The 19022-nt window shown below is 39.5% G+C and overlaps 2 protein-coding genes across 2 annotated transcripts in view; both read left to right on the top strand.

The window, feature by feature from the left end:
* Positions 1-3357: 3357 nt before the first annotated feature.
* On the top strand, positions 3358-5084 carry LOC311225625 (mid1-interacting protein 1-B-like). Its single transcript, XM_084311006.1, has one exon. It carries the CDS (start codon positions 3565-3567, stop codon positions 4153-4155), a length of 591 nt encoding a protein of 196 aa, XP_084167132.1. The 5' UTR covers positions 3358-3564; the 3' UTR covers positions 4156-5084.
* Positions 5085-8080: 2996 nt separating this feature from the next.
* Positions 8081-19022, top strand: part of LOC311226121 (uncharacterized protein) — a gene marked incomplete at its 3' end in the record, with an annotated part of 126659 nt that continues 115717 nt past the window's right edge. The window contains 2 exon segments of the mRNA XM_084311496.1: positions 8081-8200; positions 13456-13508. Of these exon segments, the coding sequence (XP_084167622.1) occupies positions 8120-8200; positions 13456-13508 (134 nt within the window). The 5' untranslated portion in view covers positions 8081-8119.

Genomic DNA, 19022 nt, shown 5'->3' with positions numbered 1-19022 from the left:
TATGAAAGAGAGACATCGAGAGGTTTTGTTTCAGATTTTTATCATCAATTACTAACGTCCTCGTATGAAACCCTTCACCTAGACTCAGTCTGGAGGAGGGATATACCAGACCTGGAAAAAGATTTTGATTGGCAAGAAGCCTGGGCAAATGTTCGTTTTACATCAAGGAACCCGGACCATCAACAAATCAATCTTAACTATATTCACAGGACATACTTGACTCCTATAAGACTGAACAGAATGGGTCTTAAACAAGACTCCAAATGCTCCTTATGTACAAATGGGGACGAGGGGACATTTATGCACATGTACTGGGACTGCCCACCAGTTAAGATATTCTGGAAAGAAGTGACCCAGCAATTATCAAATCTCTTAACTCTGAATATACCTGTACACCCCTCTGTATTACTGCTGAATGATGTTTTTGAGTGTGCAGTACATCCACAGCTAAAGAGATTGGTTTTATCGGGTATCACAGTGGCTAAAAAGCTGATAGCATCACAATGGTTTCAACCGGAAAAAATGTGCCGGAAGGTCTGGATTCTTACATATCTCGATGTGATTTATCAAGAAATATCTACAGCAAGAATTTTGGGTCTCAATGAATCCAAAATGACAATGTGGTTAGAAGTGGCGGAGAGAATAAAAGCTAGCATATAATGGTAGTGTCTGGTTAGGAGCGAGGGATAATGGGTTGGATTATCCAATGGGGGGTCCAGGAGGGGGGGGGGGGGGGGGGTACGAGCTAGAGCATATGTGTGTAGGGTATTAGATAGCAGGTATTAGGGGTATATCCTGTATAAGACATTTAACTAATTGGTGATTTCATTGGATGTGCACTGTTAATTAATGCTTGTATATCTTATCGTGTGTTGTCATGTTTGTTTATATGTTTGTTTAAAAAATAATAAAAAAATAAATAAAAAAGATCACAAGCCTTATGTTATTACTGTATTGTGGAAGGAAGTCCTGGAAACTAAATCGTAATCAAATGGAGGTCTGCTGCCTAATGTGCATCAGTTTAGTTGTCCTTGACACAAACCACTGCTCTATGAGATAGAGAGGTATGTATGACAGGTGTTTATCGAGAGCATTATAGGCAGAAGCAGAGGGAGACTATGTGAGCGGGCAGACTAGCCCAGCAGGTTTTCACATCCATGTTTACAAGCTCCCTGTTCTTGCTAAGCAACAATTCCAGAGCACTGATTCATTTCGCTTCCGGAACACAACGTGCCCGAGAATCTCTGCCCATATACAACCGTATCTATGCCGGCGGCCATCCAGACCAAAACCAACCTCCGTACACACTCCCTGTCTCGTATCATTCTTGTGTGTGTCCATCCCTAAATAGTGCATGTGTCTGTTACAAATGAATCATGAATCACTGTCTTAATCGTGTTTTGGGTGATCACTGACTAACTGCTTTTGTTGACGGTCACTATAGTTTACAAAAACAGCTTCCCTTCATGCTTACAGGAAGTGTTTACTTGTTTACTAAAGCTCATGTTGCAGTTCTGAGCAACACATAGTCATTTCACTCCATACGTCACGTAACGTGACGTATGGAGTGAAATGACTATGTGTTGCTCAGAACTGCAACCATGTTGTTTGCCCCAACAAGTGGAGGTGAACTAGGCTATTTCTGAGCCTGTGGGGGGTTCCCTCTGTTTACCAGAAGCCATACACTAGAGAAGGGGGTGGATGGGGGATCAGCTGTTCACTCCAATCTCCTTAATGGATACCCGCTGCTGGTGCAATAGTTTGCCTTGAACTGTAATCTAACAACCGTACCATGTAACAGGCATATAGGCTTAAGTTCAAGTTCAAGTTCAAGTTCTTTAATAGTTGTCATACAGAAGTACAGAATACTTTCATACAAAATGCTTCTTACTGTTACGCTCCAGAGACTGTGCTAGACAAGATAGTATCAAATAACATAATAACATAATATAGCATGAATTTAGAAGAAGAAAAATGAGGTCACAGTGTTCGGTATAGACATATGTACAATGTTCTGAGTTACCATATAATATACAATACTATGCAGTGTACTAATGTACAGTACTATCTAGTGCAAAGCAGAAATGGGATGAGGTACAATTTTAGGTACAATTTACAGTAAGGTGTACGAGTTGTAGTGCAATCCTTCATCCATAAATATAAAGTGTGGGGAGTGGGTGCTACAGTGTGTTTGTTTAAAGTGGGTGTGTGCTATAAAGTGTGGGGAGTGGGTGCTACAGTGTGTTTGTTTAAAGTGAGTGTGTGCGTGTGGATGTGTGTGCTATGTGCGTTTGGTGGTTGTTGTTGTGTAGTGTTCATTCATTGTTCGTTGAGCAGCCTGATGGCCTGGGGATAGAAGCTTCTTCTGAGTCTTTCTGTGCTCGCCTTGAGACTCCGGTATCGCTTGCCTGACCGCAGCAGTTCAAACAGTCTACACCGCCTGACCGCTTACTAACAGTCTACATGCAAAAGGCTATCTATTGTTCTATATTTAATTTAGTTTATATCCCATATCATTTTATTCAACCTCTTATTTACAGTTGTACAGCCCTGGTCTATATTTTATTTCATAATTATATGATTCTATTGTGCTTAACTTAGCTCATATTTCATTTTATTTTACTCCACCTCTTTATTGTATTATCTGTCTGTTAATGCCTGTCCGCTAATGTCTAAAAAATAGAAGAAGAAAAATAAGCCAATTAATAACTACAATAAACACTTGTTTAAATCAACTACACTTCTCTATCTTGTTATTGAGCGCTCATTGGTCAGATAGAGTTTGTCCCGCCCGCCAAGGCAGTGTATATGGACATCTGATTGGCTTTCCTTGCCGTTTAAGCAGTGGGCTGATGGCTTGCCTTATGAATATTCATGATCCGGTGTTTAGCTCCGCGAGGCCTCGCCCTCTATGTACAGTGTGTGGTGATGTAACATTATTAACTAACTTCATCAACGAAATTAATACGTTTTGCAAATACATACCAATATTCGGGGCAATCGATTACAAGGTAAGGTATTGTGTACTACGAGACTGTTGCTGTGGGCAACAGACTGCACACATGTATTTAGAAGCTGTGCGTAATTACGCGCGCCACAGCACTGGGCCCCATGTATACGGGATGAATAATAATTATATGTTAACATGACCATTTATAATGTCATGATTGGTCGACTGTTAGTTGGAGCCTAGCAGACGGAAGCCACTCCTTTTTACTGTATCAAAATCTCTGCTATGTGCTATTCCAGGTCATTGGGGTCCGGTTACGCAGAGAGGAAACCTTGACAAACAGGTTCTGGACCCGCCCTGGAACTCGAAGGCTGCAGCACCTGCTCTATAAGAAGCGCCCTCACCTCTCCTGCAGACAGAAGAAGTTAGAACCCACAACAGGGCGCAGCAAGGAACACAGAAACAGAAACAGAAAAAAGAACGAACCGCTTTTCAAACCAGAAGTAGAGCAGAATACAACAACAAGACAGAAGAGGAAATCTGACAGTCCGTACTATACGAGCGCATTTGACAGACAACTTCCATTTAATTGAGAGAAGAACAGCCGTCACACGATGATGCAAATGCAAGAAACATACAACCAGAAGAACTCTCTCTTCAACGCCATGCACCGCTTTCTCGGCGCCGTCAACAACATGGACCAGACGGTGATGTTGCCCAGCATGCTGCGCGACGTGCCGCTGGACGAGGACCGGGACATGAGCTCCCTCAAGTCCGACGAGGAGGACGGGGAGGGGGACATGTACAGCTACTACCAGCTGCTCAAGTCCATCCGCCGGGACATGGAGTGGGGTGTGCGCGCCCGGTGCAGCGCCGCGGCGGCGGAGGAGAGGCGCAACGGGAGCAGCAGCAGGACCATCACCCGTATGAATTCATCGGCGTCCTCGGTGTCATCATCATCCTCATCATCATCATCATCCTCATCATCTGGGCGCAAGGAGAGCATGAAGATCACCCGTATGAATTCATCCTTCTCCTCGGCATCATCGTCAGCGTCGTCGTCGTCGGAGGAGGAAGACGAGGAGGACGAGGATCTGCAGAAGCAGTTTCAGTTCCACCTGACGGGGCTCCATGGAGTGCTTTCCAAGCTGACGGAACAGGCCAACACTCTTACCAACCGGTACAAGCAGGAGATCGGTATCTAAGGTGTGATGGATGGGGGGGGGGCCGGGGGGGGGGGCAGTAAAAGCTCTCCAACGCCTGCTATGCCGAAGAACCTCGACTCACACTCCGGTCGATGATGATGCTGATTTTGTGGACCGGTTAAAGGAGTCTATTCTCGAACTGAACTGAATCATTTATATAGGCCCTATACTACTGATGAAATTCGTTTTCAACAAGTTGAATGGTGGAGAAAGAGGCTATGGTGTTGGTCTATTCTGTGGTCTATATACCTTGATGTGTTGATGACCCCAAAAAGAACGGTCTTACTGTATTTTATACCCATCATGCATGGTTCCATTTCCTCTTGTTTGCACTCATAATGGTTTTACGCATTATGTCCCATATCGTGCGCCATGCTTCCAGTTCGTGTGATACTCACATATATGAAACCTATTTATATACATGTATTTAATTATCTATGATTTATCACCTCACACTGTAAGTTTGAGAGCTGTACATTGTTTATTATTAAACGTTGAACGATCGTAGCCGCCATGTACTATACAAGACTTGACACTCGCGGCGGCCCACATGTGGGGGAGAAATATTGACATGTAAGATTTAGCTTATCTTTTAATGACGTTAATGATGATGTCAATGTGTCAAAGTGTCTTTGTGCATGAGCTGTGCTCCGTTCAACTCGATGTGTCTTTAAATTGTGCTTATAGCGGAAGGAGGCAGATGCTTGCTCGCAGCCTATGATCTCCCAATGTCCTATACATGATCAATGAAGTGGAATCAACTGATGATTCTCCTCTGCACAGAGAATAATGAAGGTTTCCACGAGTCGTCATGTTGCTGTTGTTTTGTTGCTATACCAAGGTATTACTGGAGATGTTCAACTCCAAATGTCGATATTTTTGTATACTGAATATATACATTTCTAAAATAAACCTTTTTTATGAATTGATCCACTTGCTCTGTTTCTCCTTTCCCTTAAGGGACATATATTACTATTAATGATGGGCCTACATTACATGCAGAACAGTTGACATATACTCTTTAAAAACATGTTGTAAATTCTATTATCCATCACATTCAGTCATGTCATTATTTCAGTTGGTGCTGAAAATTTATTTTGCTGATATCTATCTGGAGTTAACTGTGAACACGGAAATGCAGGGAATATCATTCGTTTATAATAGCAGTTTGCTCTGACCAAAACCACAAGTCCCATCTTTCCACTTTGAACAAACATCTACGATCTATCATTAAGGAGGGTGAGATACTCGCAAAACCAGTTTCAGATCAGGAACTGTCACTACCCAGGGCTCAAATCACCCTTCAACTTATTAGAGCAAGCACACGTGCCGTGGCTTTTGGAATTTACCACTTTTATGAACAGCTTCCAGAAATGGACCTGTCTCAAAACCCTGCCCCTTTTCTTGATCCTCCAATCACAACTGTCGCTTACCTCGGACAAACTTGGTAAGCGACAGTTGTGATTGGAGGATCAAGAAAAGGGGCAGGGTTTTGAGACAGGTCTTCCTCAAACCCGACATGTGGTGGTGAACACGTTAAGCATGCAAGCAGTGGCCTATGGAGCAAACATGAATACACATCTTCAGCTCGTATAAATTGATTACGTTCCTTATTTCAAAACACTCTATGAAAACTCGTCGGACACAACAATGGTGATTGTTATGCTAGGAATGTTTTATTGGAAATGTAAAAGAAGAAGAAGAACAAGAACAACAATATATATATATATATATATTATATTATATTATATTATATATATAAATATAGTTCCCTTGGTCGCCACACAGATGGTGGACTTCACATTTCAATTCACCATGTATACGAAACAGCATAATTACAAAAACACAGACAGGACAGTAACAGTGCACTGGTCACATATATTTTGGGTCACTCACAGCACAAAGTAAAAAAAATACAAAAAAAACTTTCCATTCACTGTTTTTTAATAGCTCAAATAATCTATTACCAGGAAATAGTCAATATAATATTGTGTTCTTTAATAGATATAATTTAATAATAATTTGAGGGGGAAGTTGAATAATAAAAAATAATAAAAACTCTTCGTGTTCGTACTAGTATGAAACGTTTTCCGCTTGAGTGTTCAAAATGCCCAAACATGAACTAGTTTAAAAAGAGCTATATACGGAGTTGATTTGCATGAGGTATACAGCCAGGGATGAAGACAATTTGACAATCACCAGGTGTTTACATTATTATTTATTTATTGACTTTATTATTGTGGGTATGTAGCAGACTAATACATTTATAGATGTGTATATTGTGACTTAGAAAGATGTATATTCACAATCATTGAGTAGAGAAGGGGTTAAAGGATTAAATTAGTTTATACTTATAGCCCACATACTTAGTAGCATACTTGGGAGAGTAGTAGTCCAGAGTGAGAGCGAGAGAGACAACATGGACATGTTTTCCAGGCATTATTATTTCCACGAGTCGCACCTGTTTCGCCTCACACGAAAATACATGATGGTGCAGGTGATACGATACAAACAAGATGTCCTTCGAAATGTTGCTTGACAACATGATGTACACGCCGTGACAATGACAACACCCAGAACTGATCCCTGAGACAAAGATATCTGTGCGAATACTAATGAAACGACACATGATCTACTGTCTGCAGCGTGTATATGCATCACATCCTCCACTCGCTCTGCGCGGTTGTATTGAAAACATTATGTTTCTTTATGAAACTTTCATGCCTCCCTTGACCACTGATGACATGCGTTTATCTGAAATGTGGTCTTGCTTGGACTATAGAGCAGGGGTTCCAAAACCTCTTCATGACGAGACCCATATGAAAAGACATTATTTTACTGGGAGTGGGGACCCACCAAGAATCAACAACCTATATGGCTGCAGTTCATTTTTGCTTAAGATACATTGTTAGTGAAAATGATATAGCATCACCTGTATACTATGATATATAGTATATAATATATCATTATAATTATATAATAGAGAGAGAGAGAGAGAGAAATATGTAATGTGTAAGTATCTATCTATGAGATAGCCAGTTTTGCGTCATTGCCCCGTGTTGCGCTTACAATATAAGAAACAGTCTCTGCCTCCAGAAATAATTACCTTACGAATGTAATCTATGTTCTTTATTTTTTATACAGTATTTATGTTATATTACTGATTGCTCAGCCATATATCGCATATTCTCTAAATTATATTGTAAGAATCATAATGTGGATTTACTGCCAAATGTTTTACTAGAAGTTTTTGGTAGACCATGATCTTGTAAGAATTGTATCTTTTCCACATGGGCTGATTGATTGATTGATTGATTGATTGATTGATTGATTGATTGATTTAAAACTTTATTAACAGATTGCAGAATGGGTACAATACAGTAGGCCTACAGCTCAACACACAATTGTTAAGGGGATGCAGACCAGAGAAAGACTTTGGTCTTGCAGGGTCCCCCGCATTTTCAATTCATAATGAAATTAATGACATACGCAACATATACAGATATTATGTTCGGCTGGCCACACGAATGACTGTTTGCAGCCTTCCTTGTACTGTACATCCGCATAGTATAGCACATATTGTAGTAAAAAAGATATGGTTGAGCTCAAAACATGAGTATACATGACCCATATATCTTATCAACAAAGTTATAAATGCGTATCCGTTGTTTTCACTTGGCAGATACAGTAGAGGTCAAGGCCAAACAAATAGACAAAAGCGGAGACAAAAGCGGAGGGTACCGGAGTCGGACTGATAGGGATACTTTAGTGTGAGATAGGTTGAGTGTTGAGGAGGCTGCCTGAACCATATAGATCTATAGAACGGCCTGAAACATTCGCAACGCATCCTTTTTGTCCATCGATGCACACAGTAGGAAGAGGAAGTGGTTAGTGTAGCTGCACCAAAACAAAACATTGATGCCAAGTAACGGTATATTTATGGTCAAACAAACCACTGTTAGAAATGGCTAGTATGAGTCCAGAATCATTAAATAACGACACACGCTTCGCATTCTTTAACACAGATTCAAACGACTATCGATGTGTAAGTAGTAGCTTACGATAGGTTAGCTTGGTCTTAATAATAAGAGCTGTTTAGCTATAACAGCATGCTATGCTAGCTGGCGTTGTTGTTACTACATTATCTAATTAGCGGATACCGCCTGTTTTATTCTCGATTGATTGAATCATTGACTGATTGGTTGCAAGCTGCAAGTGCAAATGGTTAGGTATACAGTCGAACTGTCAGTGCGACCATCTAGCTAAGTTAGCTAACATGGTAAATGGGGGACCCTGATGTAAACAAGACGAAAGTCTTTCTCTGGTCTGCATTCCTTAACAATTGTGTGTATTGAGCCGTAGTGTATTGTACCCATTCTGCAATCTGTTAATAAAAATGTCAATCAATCAATCTTTGGTCATAATGATGTCTTAACCCAGTCGGTTTACTCATTTGACTAACATTAGCCGATTAGTTAATAACAGAATAACTATCCACTAGCGTTAAATGTGACAGCTGTGTCATGCCTGATAACTTGATTATAAAGCCTTGCTCTTGTTTATGTTCAGATTTGAACTTGAGGCAAATGCGTGTGGAGTCAGTATGTCGAACATGAGTAAAGATATGCTCACATAACACGTCTTTATCATGATGTGATTAGAAGTGATAATGGAACCTGTTTTGTTCTTGATTGTAATGTATGGGTGTGTCAGGGAGAGAGAACGATAACCTCAGTGTATTCTTGGCAGCAGTCAATGAGTGACTTCCATCTCAGAGTTTTCTTCTGATGAAATACCACTATTAGTTCCTGGCCAGCAGTTGATAGTATGGCAGCCAGTTTTGGCACATAACCAACTTTTTTTTTATAGTGTTGTAGTAGGTGTAAATAATCATAAACATGTATATTTTCCTGCATAGTTCCCCCCCAGGTTCAAGTTGTTATTGGCTGTCTTGGCCTACATAGTGGGAATGTTGTGCAGCAGCCAGAGTCCATATAGCCTTGACAGTCACTCACACACAGATCCTGTCACCTGTCTCACTTAGGTCACCTAGAAAAAGATGCCCTAAATCTGTCAGAAAGGCATGCTATGCTCTCTTTTGACTAACGTAAAAAGACTTAAAACGAAGACCCAGATTTACAGTTGCAATGTGCAGTTTGGGGAGAGAAATTTGTTTACATTTAGCAGAGCCTGCTATTAGTTTACAAAAAGTTGGCAATATAGGCCTACTATTTTAAGTTAAAGGATTGTTTTTTTTGGACCCCTAGCCCTATTTATTGCTTACCAATGATGATGTTGATTAATGGAGTCCTTGCTCAATCCATGCTGTTACTCATACTAGCTTTGTATAGTTAGCCACAAACTAATCCGATTCTGATTATTTTATTGTCACAGCTTTTTAAGATTTACATACATTCAGAAAAATTTGAGATGCTTGTTTTTCCCGGCTCCTCAACCATAGTAGATTTGTAAACAACACAATACACAACGATCTATACAATACAAGGTATGTGTTTTTTTACAAGGTAAATAAAAATTCAAAAAATTATTCTACAGTGTAAGTAGCAGCAGTGTGTGCGTGTAATAAGTGTGCTTGTGTGGTGAGTGTGTATGCTCATTTGATGATTTAGAGTATCCGTCTGTAGTCTCTTTGCCCGGTGGAAGTAGCTGTTCAGTGTTCTTTTGGATGTGGACCTGACTCCTGAGACGTGAGACTGCGGTACTGTAATCTAAAGTCAATGGGGACAAGCTCCTGAAATGTACTCCACAGTGCACACAAAGTTCAGTTCAGTTCAGTTCAGAGTTTTTATTTGCCACATGGAATCATACAATCATAGTTTCTTCATTACACAATCATAACTAGTCATTCCATGGACAAAAGGAGCAGGAAGAAGAATACATCTTATAGTTACCTGCCCCTTATTCCTAAACTAACAAGTATTTACTTAATGGTCGGCGTACAACCTAATTTACACAAATAATCATTTATACCATTATAAAAGAAACACACAATCCACAGTTAAACAAGAAAAAATTAAATAATAATAATGATAAAGAATAAAGAATAAAAGAAAGAGAAGAAAAAAAAAGAAAATATCTCACTATTCAGATCACATTTGATTTTCATACTGACTAAATATTTTTTTTTATACATTTTTTTGAATTGATAAACACTATTACATCCCTTAAGCTCGCTATGGAGAGAATTCCACAACTTTACACCAATAACTGAAGGACACATCTGTTTAAGTGTGGTACGTGCAAACTGATGTTTAAAATTGTATTTTCTCCTACTAAACTCACTTTCTAAATGAAAAAGATTTTGTAGTTTTTCTGGCACTGGCAGTGTGTTATTTCTTGCCCTAAACATAATTAACATTGTTTGAAACTTAACCATGTCTTCAAGTTTAATTATTCTAGATGACTATCTTATAAATGGCCTTTTTCAGTGTTTAGCATTGTTTCCTAGCTATGTGGACTTATATTAATATGATCTATGTCTCTAATTCTCATATTGGCGCATTCTTCCAATTCTCCTCTCACAATATTCACCCTCACTGAACTGAGTCATCTGAAAATGTGATGATTTGTGATGTCAGAGAGACACCGCTGCATGTTAATGTTCAGGCGCCGGCGCCGCGGCGCAGTGGTTTAGGTGGCCAGGCTCAAAACAGCTCGAGATCTTGAGGTAGAAAAATGCTGTTTTTGAGGACTTGATTAGAAATACAAAACAATGAATTAAAAAATATATATAATTACAGAGGTGTTCCATAAACTCACAGGAATTGTGTAAAAGTGCCCAAATAGTGAAAAAAATTGTAAAATAGTTCCCCTTTAATAAATAATATATTTGTGTGTTCTCGATAACTCACTTTATGTGTGATTCGTACAGCCCTCTTCTGTAGTATATATATAATGGTTTTATATTAGTCCCATAAGTATTCCCCCATACTTCAACACAATAACTGATATAAGGTGAGATGAGTGAGCAGTAGAGTGTTCTCATTGCCTCATACTCTAACACATCCTTTACTTTATTCATAACAAAAATGCTCTTGGACATCTTTTTTTTAACGTGTGCTATGTGCGATTTCCATGTTAATTTATCATCCATAATCACACCAAGAAAACTAAATTCATTAACTCTCTATATCAACTAGTAGATTTCAGTCAGCTTGTACAGACAGGAGCTTGTCCCCACTGGCTTTGCCATAGTTTGTGGCTAACTGTCCAGAGCTAGTATGAGGACCAGCACAGATTGAGCTGATAAAGGACTCAATTAACATAATTTAACATCATCATTGCTACTGTAAGTAAGAAATAGGGCTAGGGTTCCAAAAATCTGAACTATCCCTTTACGTTAAGTTGTCCTTCATTATCCACATCCTAACCACTTAAGAGCAGTGGGCAGCCACAGATAGGTGCTCAGGTACCAACTCCAGTTGTAAAAAGAAAATACTAACCTTCGTACTATCTTTTACTAGTATGCACTGCTACTTAGGAATCTACCTAGCCTATATTACTACCTACTATGCTAATATGTCTTTACTACTATACACTCAAGTTTGACACTGTTTGGCGAACAATGTTACTTACCCTTAGCTGTCAGAGTTGTACCTGCTGACTTGTTGTACAGAACTTGAATGTCACTTTGGATAAAAGCGTCAGCTAAATGACCAAATTCTTGTAAATGTAATGCCATTATGCCAGTACCTTGGCCAAGGGTAATGGCAAGAGCGTACCTAGCATCTGTAATGGTGGTCATTTGGTACTAGCAGGCACTTTGTGCTTAGCATCTGTCCTCCAACCGTGAACCCTCCGCTCACCAGCACCATGTGACCACGTATGTCAAACACCACCCCGGTCTTATCCATTCTGTCACCTGAAAATAACCCAATTCAGGTGGTGAAGTGGGGGGGGGGGGGGTATTACATTTTAGAGCTGTGAATCTTCACTGTCCTCACGATTCGATTACGATTTCAGCTGTCCACGATTCGATTTGATTCTACGATGCATCTCGATGTAGCTCAATAAATATTACATCCTCAATTTTATAATCTATATTACTGCACATGGCTACTTTTTCACCAATTAATACAAGAAGTCAGATAAATTAACTTTTATTTAGAAAGTTCTTAAATCAGAATGTCTTTACTAGTGTTGCATAAAACATACTAGAAAGGTATCTCGATACCCAGCTGTTAAAAACAGTTCAATACTCTTTTTATTAGTATCAGTATTAGTATCTACTTTTAGAATAACCTGATGCTGTATTTTTTATGAGTTGAGTGGATGCATGACCAGAGTACTAGCTTAAATAATACAATAATAATATATTTTATTTGTAGGGCACTTTATAGCTGTGGAGCAAATCCCAAAGCGCTACATTGTAAAAGAACATAAAAGCTAGCAAGAGAGTAAAAAAAAAGAAATAATAAAAATAAAATTATTTGTAATTTTTTTTATTTTAATAATCGATTATGTTCTGTCATTGCATCGATGCAGAATCGTCCGCATCGCGATGCATCTTAGAATCGAGAAATGTCCACACCCCCGCCAAGGGGCTACCACGGCACTTTTCTTTTTACACACCAGCCATAGCTAAGTGGTTAGAAGAACAATCAATCAGGAAGAAAGCAGCCCTGTCTCCCCCGGGGGAAACAAAAGTGCTCAGTGCAGGTGATCAATGGTGGTCGGTCACGTTATGCGTCAGTCTATTTTGTACAAGTGTTGTGGTCCCCTCCAGGCCGTGAGAACCCCTCGGTATGTCGGAGGCCTCTGCGTGTGCCTGTTTGTCTAACCGGTTCCTCATTCTCTTCATTCTCTTCATTCTCTCTCTCTCTCTCTCTCTCTCTCTCTCTCTCTCTCTCTCTCTCTCTCTCTCTCTCTCTCTCTCTCTCTCTGAGACGCCCGCAAATAATTGCAGGTTGGAAGGAAATGAGATCCTGAAGTTATGACTTACGTAAAGTACAGTGTTTAGATTATCAGGTGTGGCTGGCTTTGTCTACCTGTTCTCTCAGCAGTGATCTCCTTCTTGCTTAAAAAAGGCCCAAAATCTATCAGCTATCAAACGTTGTATGTCAAGGTGTCAGTGATAGTTGACAATAAGCAACATATCCTGATGATGGGGAAAGGTTAGTCTACTGGGATACTACGTACTACACACAACAACAACAAAGACATATTCCATAACTGGGACTTTTCAAGCCTATGATTGAGGCCAGGCCTCTATTTATATTAACCATATAGGCCTAACTCATTAACTGACTGTTTGCTGGGTATATTTATTGTGATCTACAGGTGGTGATTCTAACAGTAAAGCGAGCCACAGGCACCTTCTCATTAATATGCTGGTGAGTATCTATTCAGACGTATCTCTCCATCAGAACGGAGGCTTGTTTAGCCCTCATAGGCTTCTGTGAACTTACTTGACAAAGATGACAAACGCAAACGCTGCGTTTCTCAAACTGGCTGAAGCTGATCTCTGGTCAACTGTCATGTAGTGCAGACGTTTGTGTTTTGATTAACATTGTTGAAGGGATAGGATGTCAAGCCAATATTGTTTGTGATTCTAGATGGAGAGACAGAGTTAATTTAGTGATTCTAGATGGAGAGAAGGAGTTAATTTAGTGTAATATCTGTAACTTGTTTCAATGTTGGCAACAAACACAACAAGAAGTCAACTGTAGTCATAGCTGTTGCCTACATGGTCCACATTCAATCCACTGACTCAGTGACAGCAGTATGTCAGGGACCTCTCCTCCTGCAGGCCGTCTCTGTCCGGTCCAGCAAACATTTATTGTGAAAATATTAAACAGAACATTATCTGAGAGTCTAGTATGATCTGTCTTAGAGTAGAGACTAGCTAGAACACAACCTGACCTTGTCTGGGAAAGAAAGAGATAACGTGTAACCAGCTTGTATAACTGTGCGTGTGTGTGTGTATATATTTACTGTATGTACTGTATGTGTGCGTGTTTGTATGTATGTATTAGGGATGGGCATTTTAAAGACAAATCCAGATCGATTGATCGCATGCTATACTCGATTGATCGTGTTCCACAAGGAAGCATACTAGGACCGCTACTCTTCCTAATTTATGCAAATGACATGTCGTCAGCCTGTGACTGCAACTTGTTCCTGTTTGCGGACGACTCAGCCCTGCTGGTCTCTGACAAGAACAAGTTGCAGGTTGAAAAAACCCTCAGCACGGAACTAGGCAAAATCTGCATATGGCTCGCTGATAACAAACTATCATTACACATGGGCAAAACAGAGTCCATTCTCTTCGGTTCAAATAACAAACTCAGCAAGACCGACGGCTTCTCAGTTACAGTGGGTGACAATATTGTCACAAGGAAAGATGAAATTACCTACCTGGGTTCCATCCTAGAGGCAAATCTTTCCTGTGACAAAATGGCATCCAATGTAATAAAAAAAGTCAACCAACGAACTAGATTCTTGTACCGGATCTCCTCTCTGGTAAACAAGAATACCCTGAAGACTCTGGCAGGAGCACTCATTCAAGGGTACTATGACTATGCGTGCACCTCATGGTACCAAAGCACCTCAAAGGCGCTTAAAACAAAATTACAAACATCACAAAACAAACTGGTCAGACTACTACTTGACCTGAACCCCAGAACCCACCTCACCCCTGCCCACTTTGACAACCTAGGATGGCTTAGAGTAGACGACAGAGTACAGCAACTTGCAATGGGCCTGGTCTACAAGATACACTATACGACCGGGGTGCCCATGTACATGTCAAAATACTTCCCAAAGGTCAGTGAATACCACAACCACTACACCAGAGGAAGCTCAACAAATCATGTTAAACCCAGATTCGGCTCAAACAAGGGACTAAACACGTTTCGCAATTATGCCACAACAATGTGGAACGCCCTACCCAAAGCTGTAAAGGAATGTGAATCCCTGCCCACATTCAAAACCGCTCTTAAAGAGCACCTACGGGAGGCTGCAATTCGAAACTGGCCACCGTAAATGCCCAAAACCCCCACCACCTCCTAATAGACAGTCTCCTCCCCACCGCATGTATATATTCCCTCCCCGCCGTATGTATATTTCCCTCCCACCCACCCACCCCCTCCTAATGTACAGTCCCCTCCCCATCATATGTATATACTCTGTCAGGATCTAGGGGTAACAGTACTGTATATTTGAATACCGCTTATGTCACAAATGTATCAGTACTAAATACCTATATGTCCCTATGCCATAAATGTCATGTATGTTGTGTATGTCATAAATGTCTATATGAATTGAAAATGGGGGACCCTGATGGAAACAAGACAAACGTCTTTCTCAGGTCTGCATCCCCTTAACAATTGTATGTATTGAGCCGTACTGTATTGTACCCATTCTGCAATCTGTTAAATAAAGTTTTCATTCATTCATTCATTCATTCATTCATTCATTCATTCATTCATTCATTCATTCATCGTGTATTACTCGAAAAGGGAAGAAAAAAAAATTATATATATATATGATTATTCTATTTTTTTTTTAAACTTATTTTTGTTCATTCACGTATATATGTTTAAGGAAACCAACAAACAGTTATAATCTTACACATACATGTGAAAAAATATGTAAAAAAAATAATAATAATTTATAAAAATTTATAATTTCGATTTTTCTTTTCCGATTTTTCTCATATCTACGAGTAATCGATTACTCACGCCCATCCCTAGTATGTATGTATTTATGCATGCATGTGTGTGTTTGTATTTATATTAACTTTTTGTATGTATGCAGTGTGTGTGTTTGTATTTACTTTATGTATGTATGTATGTATGTATGTATGATATGTATGTATGTATGTATGTATGTATGTATGTATGTATGTATGTATGTATGTATGTATGTATGTATGTATGTATGTATGTATGTATGTATGTATGTATGTATGTATGTATGTATGTATGTATGTATGTGTGTGTGTGTGTGTGTGTGTGTGTGTGTGTGTGTGTGTGTGTGTGTGTGTGTGTGTAAAGTGAGTAAAGAATGTGTGTGTGGACTGAGAATATATATGCAATACAATATCAGTACTTGCATTATTAAAACACAGACAGGGCTAATTTGTTACACATTGTTAATGTTTTAAACGTTGCATAGCCTCTATAGTGCCACCATCCGTCATTGCAGGGGGCGTGTTTTGGCCTGAGCTTAGATATGTGTACTGATTTGCATTTTAGAATGTGGAAAGCTTATAATAATAAAGATAAAAATCCTTAGAGCTTTCTTTCTTTTATTTTGAGACAAAATTCTGAAAAAGATTCCACCTATTATGTGCACTGATGGAATTTGGTATTCAAATTAATATATATATATATTCTTTTTTTATTTGAATGAAATTAGAATACTGAAATTTATTCTGACAGCCCTAGTGTGTGTGTGTGTGTGTGTGTGTGTGTGTGTGTGTGTGTGTGTGTGTGTGTGTGTGTGTGTGTGTGCACGCGCGTGCACGCGTGCGTCTAAAGAGAGAATGTGTGAGTGTGGACTGAGAATAAGGCATAATAGGCATAAAGATGAGTTGGAATATGAGATAGACATGTCAATATGAAATAGTTCCTCTACACCGATAGATAGACATGTCAATATGAAATAGTTCCTCTACGCTAATAGACGTGTCAATATGAAATAGTTCCTCTACACCGATAGATAGACATGTCAATATGAAATAGTTCCTCTAAAGCTAATAGACATGCCAATATGATATAGTTCCTCTAAAGCGGATCGATAGGCATGTCAATATTAATTAGTTCCTCTAAAGATGATAGATAGACATGCCAATATGAAATAGTTCCTCTACGCTGATAGACATGTCAATATTAATTAGTTCCTCTAAAGCAGACAGATAGACATGCCAATATGATATAGTTCCTCTAAAGCGGATCGATAGGCATGTCAATATGAAATAGTTCCTCTAAAGCAAACAGATAGACATGCCAATATGATATAGTTCCTCTAAAGCGGATCGATAGGCATGTCAATATGAAATAGTTCCTCTAAAGATGATAGATAGACATGCCAATATGATATAGTTCCTCTAAAGCGGATCAATAGGCATGTCAATATGAAATAATTCCTCTAAAGCAGACAGATAGACATGTCAATATGATATAGTTCCTCTAAAGCGGATCAATAGGCATGTCAATATGAAATAGTTCCTCTAAAGCAGACAGATAGACATGCCAATATGATATAGTTCCTCTAAAGCGGATCGATAGGCATGTCAATATGAAATAGTTCCTCTAAAGATGATAGATAGACATGCCAATATGATATAGTTCCTCTAAAGCTGATCAATAGGCATGTCAATATGAAATAGTTCCTCTAAAGCAGACAGATAGACATGCCAATATGATATAGTTCCTCTAAAGCTGATCAATAGGCATGTCAATATGAAATAGTTCCTTTAAGGCCGATAGATAGACATGCCAATATGATATAGTTCCTCTAAAGCAGACAGATAGCATGTCAATATAAAATAGTTCCTCTAAAGCTGAGAGCCTCATGGCCTCATGGTATATACAACAAAGTAACAGAAAAAGTGCTGCAGTATTATAATTATCAGGGCTGTACAGTACGACATATATGTTGCATGTGCTACGAAAAAATCGGTCTGTGAGATGAATTAATTTACTGCAGTAGCACCCGTGCGATAGCCTGTGTGTGAGGCAAATCTTTTTTTGTATAATGCGAGTCTCTCTCTCTCTCTCTCTCTCGCTCAGAATGCAGTGCGTGCTCCGTAATAGTCAGACTCGCATCGTTCATAATGCGAGTCTCTCTCTCTCTCTCTCTCTCTCTCTCTCTCTCTCTCTCTCTCTCTCTCTCTCTCTCTCTCTAATCGATCGAAAGGAGCCGTAAGTTGACTGCCAACCTCTTAGTCGAATGCAAAAAAAAAAAGATATATATTTTCTTTTTCTTTTTTTATCATTCTTTCCAAAAGAAAAGAGGCCTAGAAGCGTGGCTAACACTAATGGCGCACATACCAGAGGCTAACTGCCTAAGAAAACAGGCATAGAGGCACGGAAAAGAGGATTTCACCCGTCTAATGAACACACTAGACTAGACAAATATCAAGATGTATCCATCAGTGGACCAATTGCATGCTTTCGCAGAGGACAAGAATTCTTTCGTCGACTCCTTCAGACATTAAGCAACCCCCACAGCCCAAATGGAATGATACAAAAAAATATATTATACTTTTTTTTTTATATAGTCGAATCGGCAAATTTCGTCCAATCATAGTCGACTATCCAAATCCTTAGTCGGGGACCACCCTAGAACCTTTAAAGGACATCTCTTTGAAAGAAATTACATTTTAGTTTTTTTCTGATTCATTTTAAACAAATTATTATTTTGTATTATTTAATAATTATTTAGTTATTGCACTGCACTGGCAGTTGAACTGCATTCAACTGAACTGAATACAAACATTAATTGAACTGCACTGGCACTGTTGTACGGCAGATGTACTGTTATTAAAGTTAGTTAAACATATAACATATTAAGGCGGCTGAGTGGCGCAGTGGGCAAGGCGCTCGCCACTAACGCAGGATATGCTGGTATCGAGCCCAGCTCTCGGCATTGCTACCGGCTTGGCCGGTCGTCATACTAACACAATTGGCAGTGTTAGGCTATGTGTCCACTAATAGCCTTTTTTTCGAGGCGGACCGCTTTGAAAAAAGAAGAAAAAAAAGTTCCAAGCGTTTTTCTGGGTCTCCCCAGAGCTCGTGCCAGCCGCGGCTCCGCCCCTTCCTCGATGAGTTACATTGATGAGCGCGCTGCTTTTCCAAAACTACTTTAACTACTTTCAACTTTATGAGCTGGGAGCGCTC

The sequence above is a fragment of the Notolepis coatsorum genome, assembly GCF_963971535.1.
Source record: "Notolepis coatsorum genome assembly, chromosome: 3".
In the NCBI taxonomy this organism is placed as follows: Eukaryota; Metazoa; Chordata; class Actinopteri; order Aulopiformes; family Paralepididae; genus Notolepis; species Notolepis coatsorum.
Note: the sequence above shows the minus strand (reverse complement) of the source record. Positions and strands in the feature narration are given on the sequence as shown.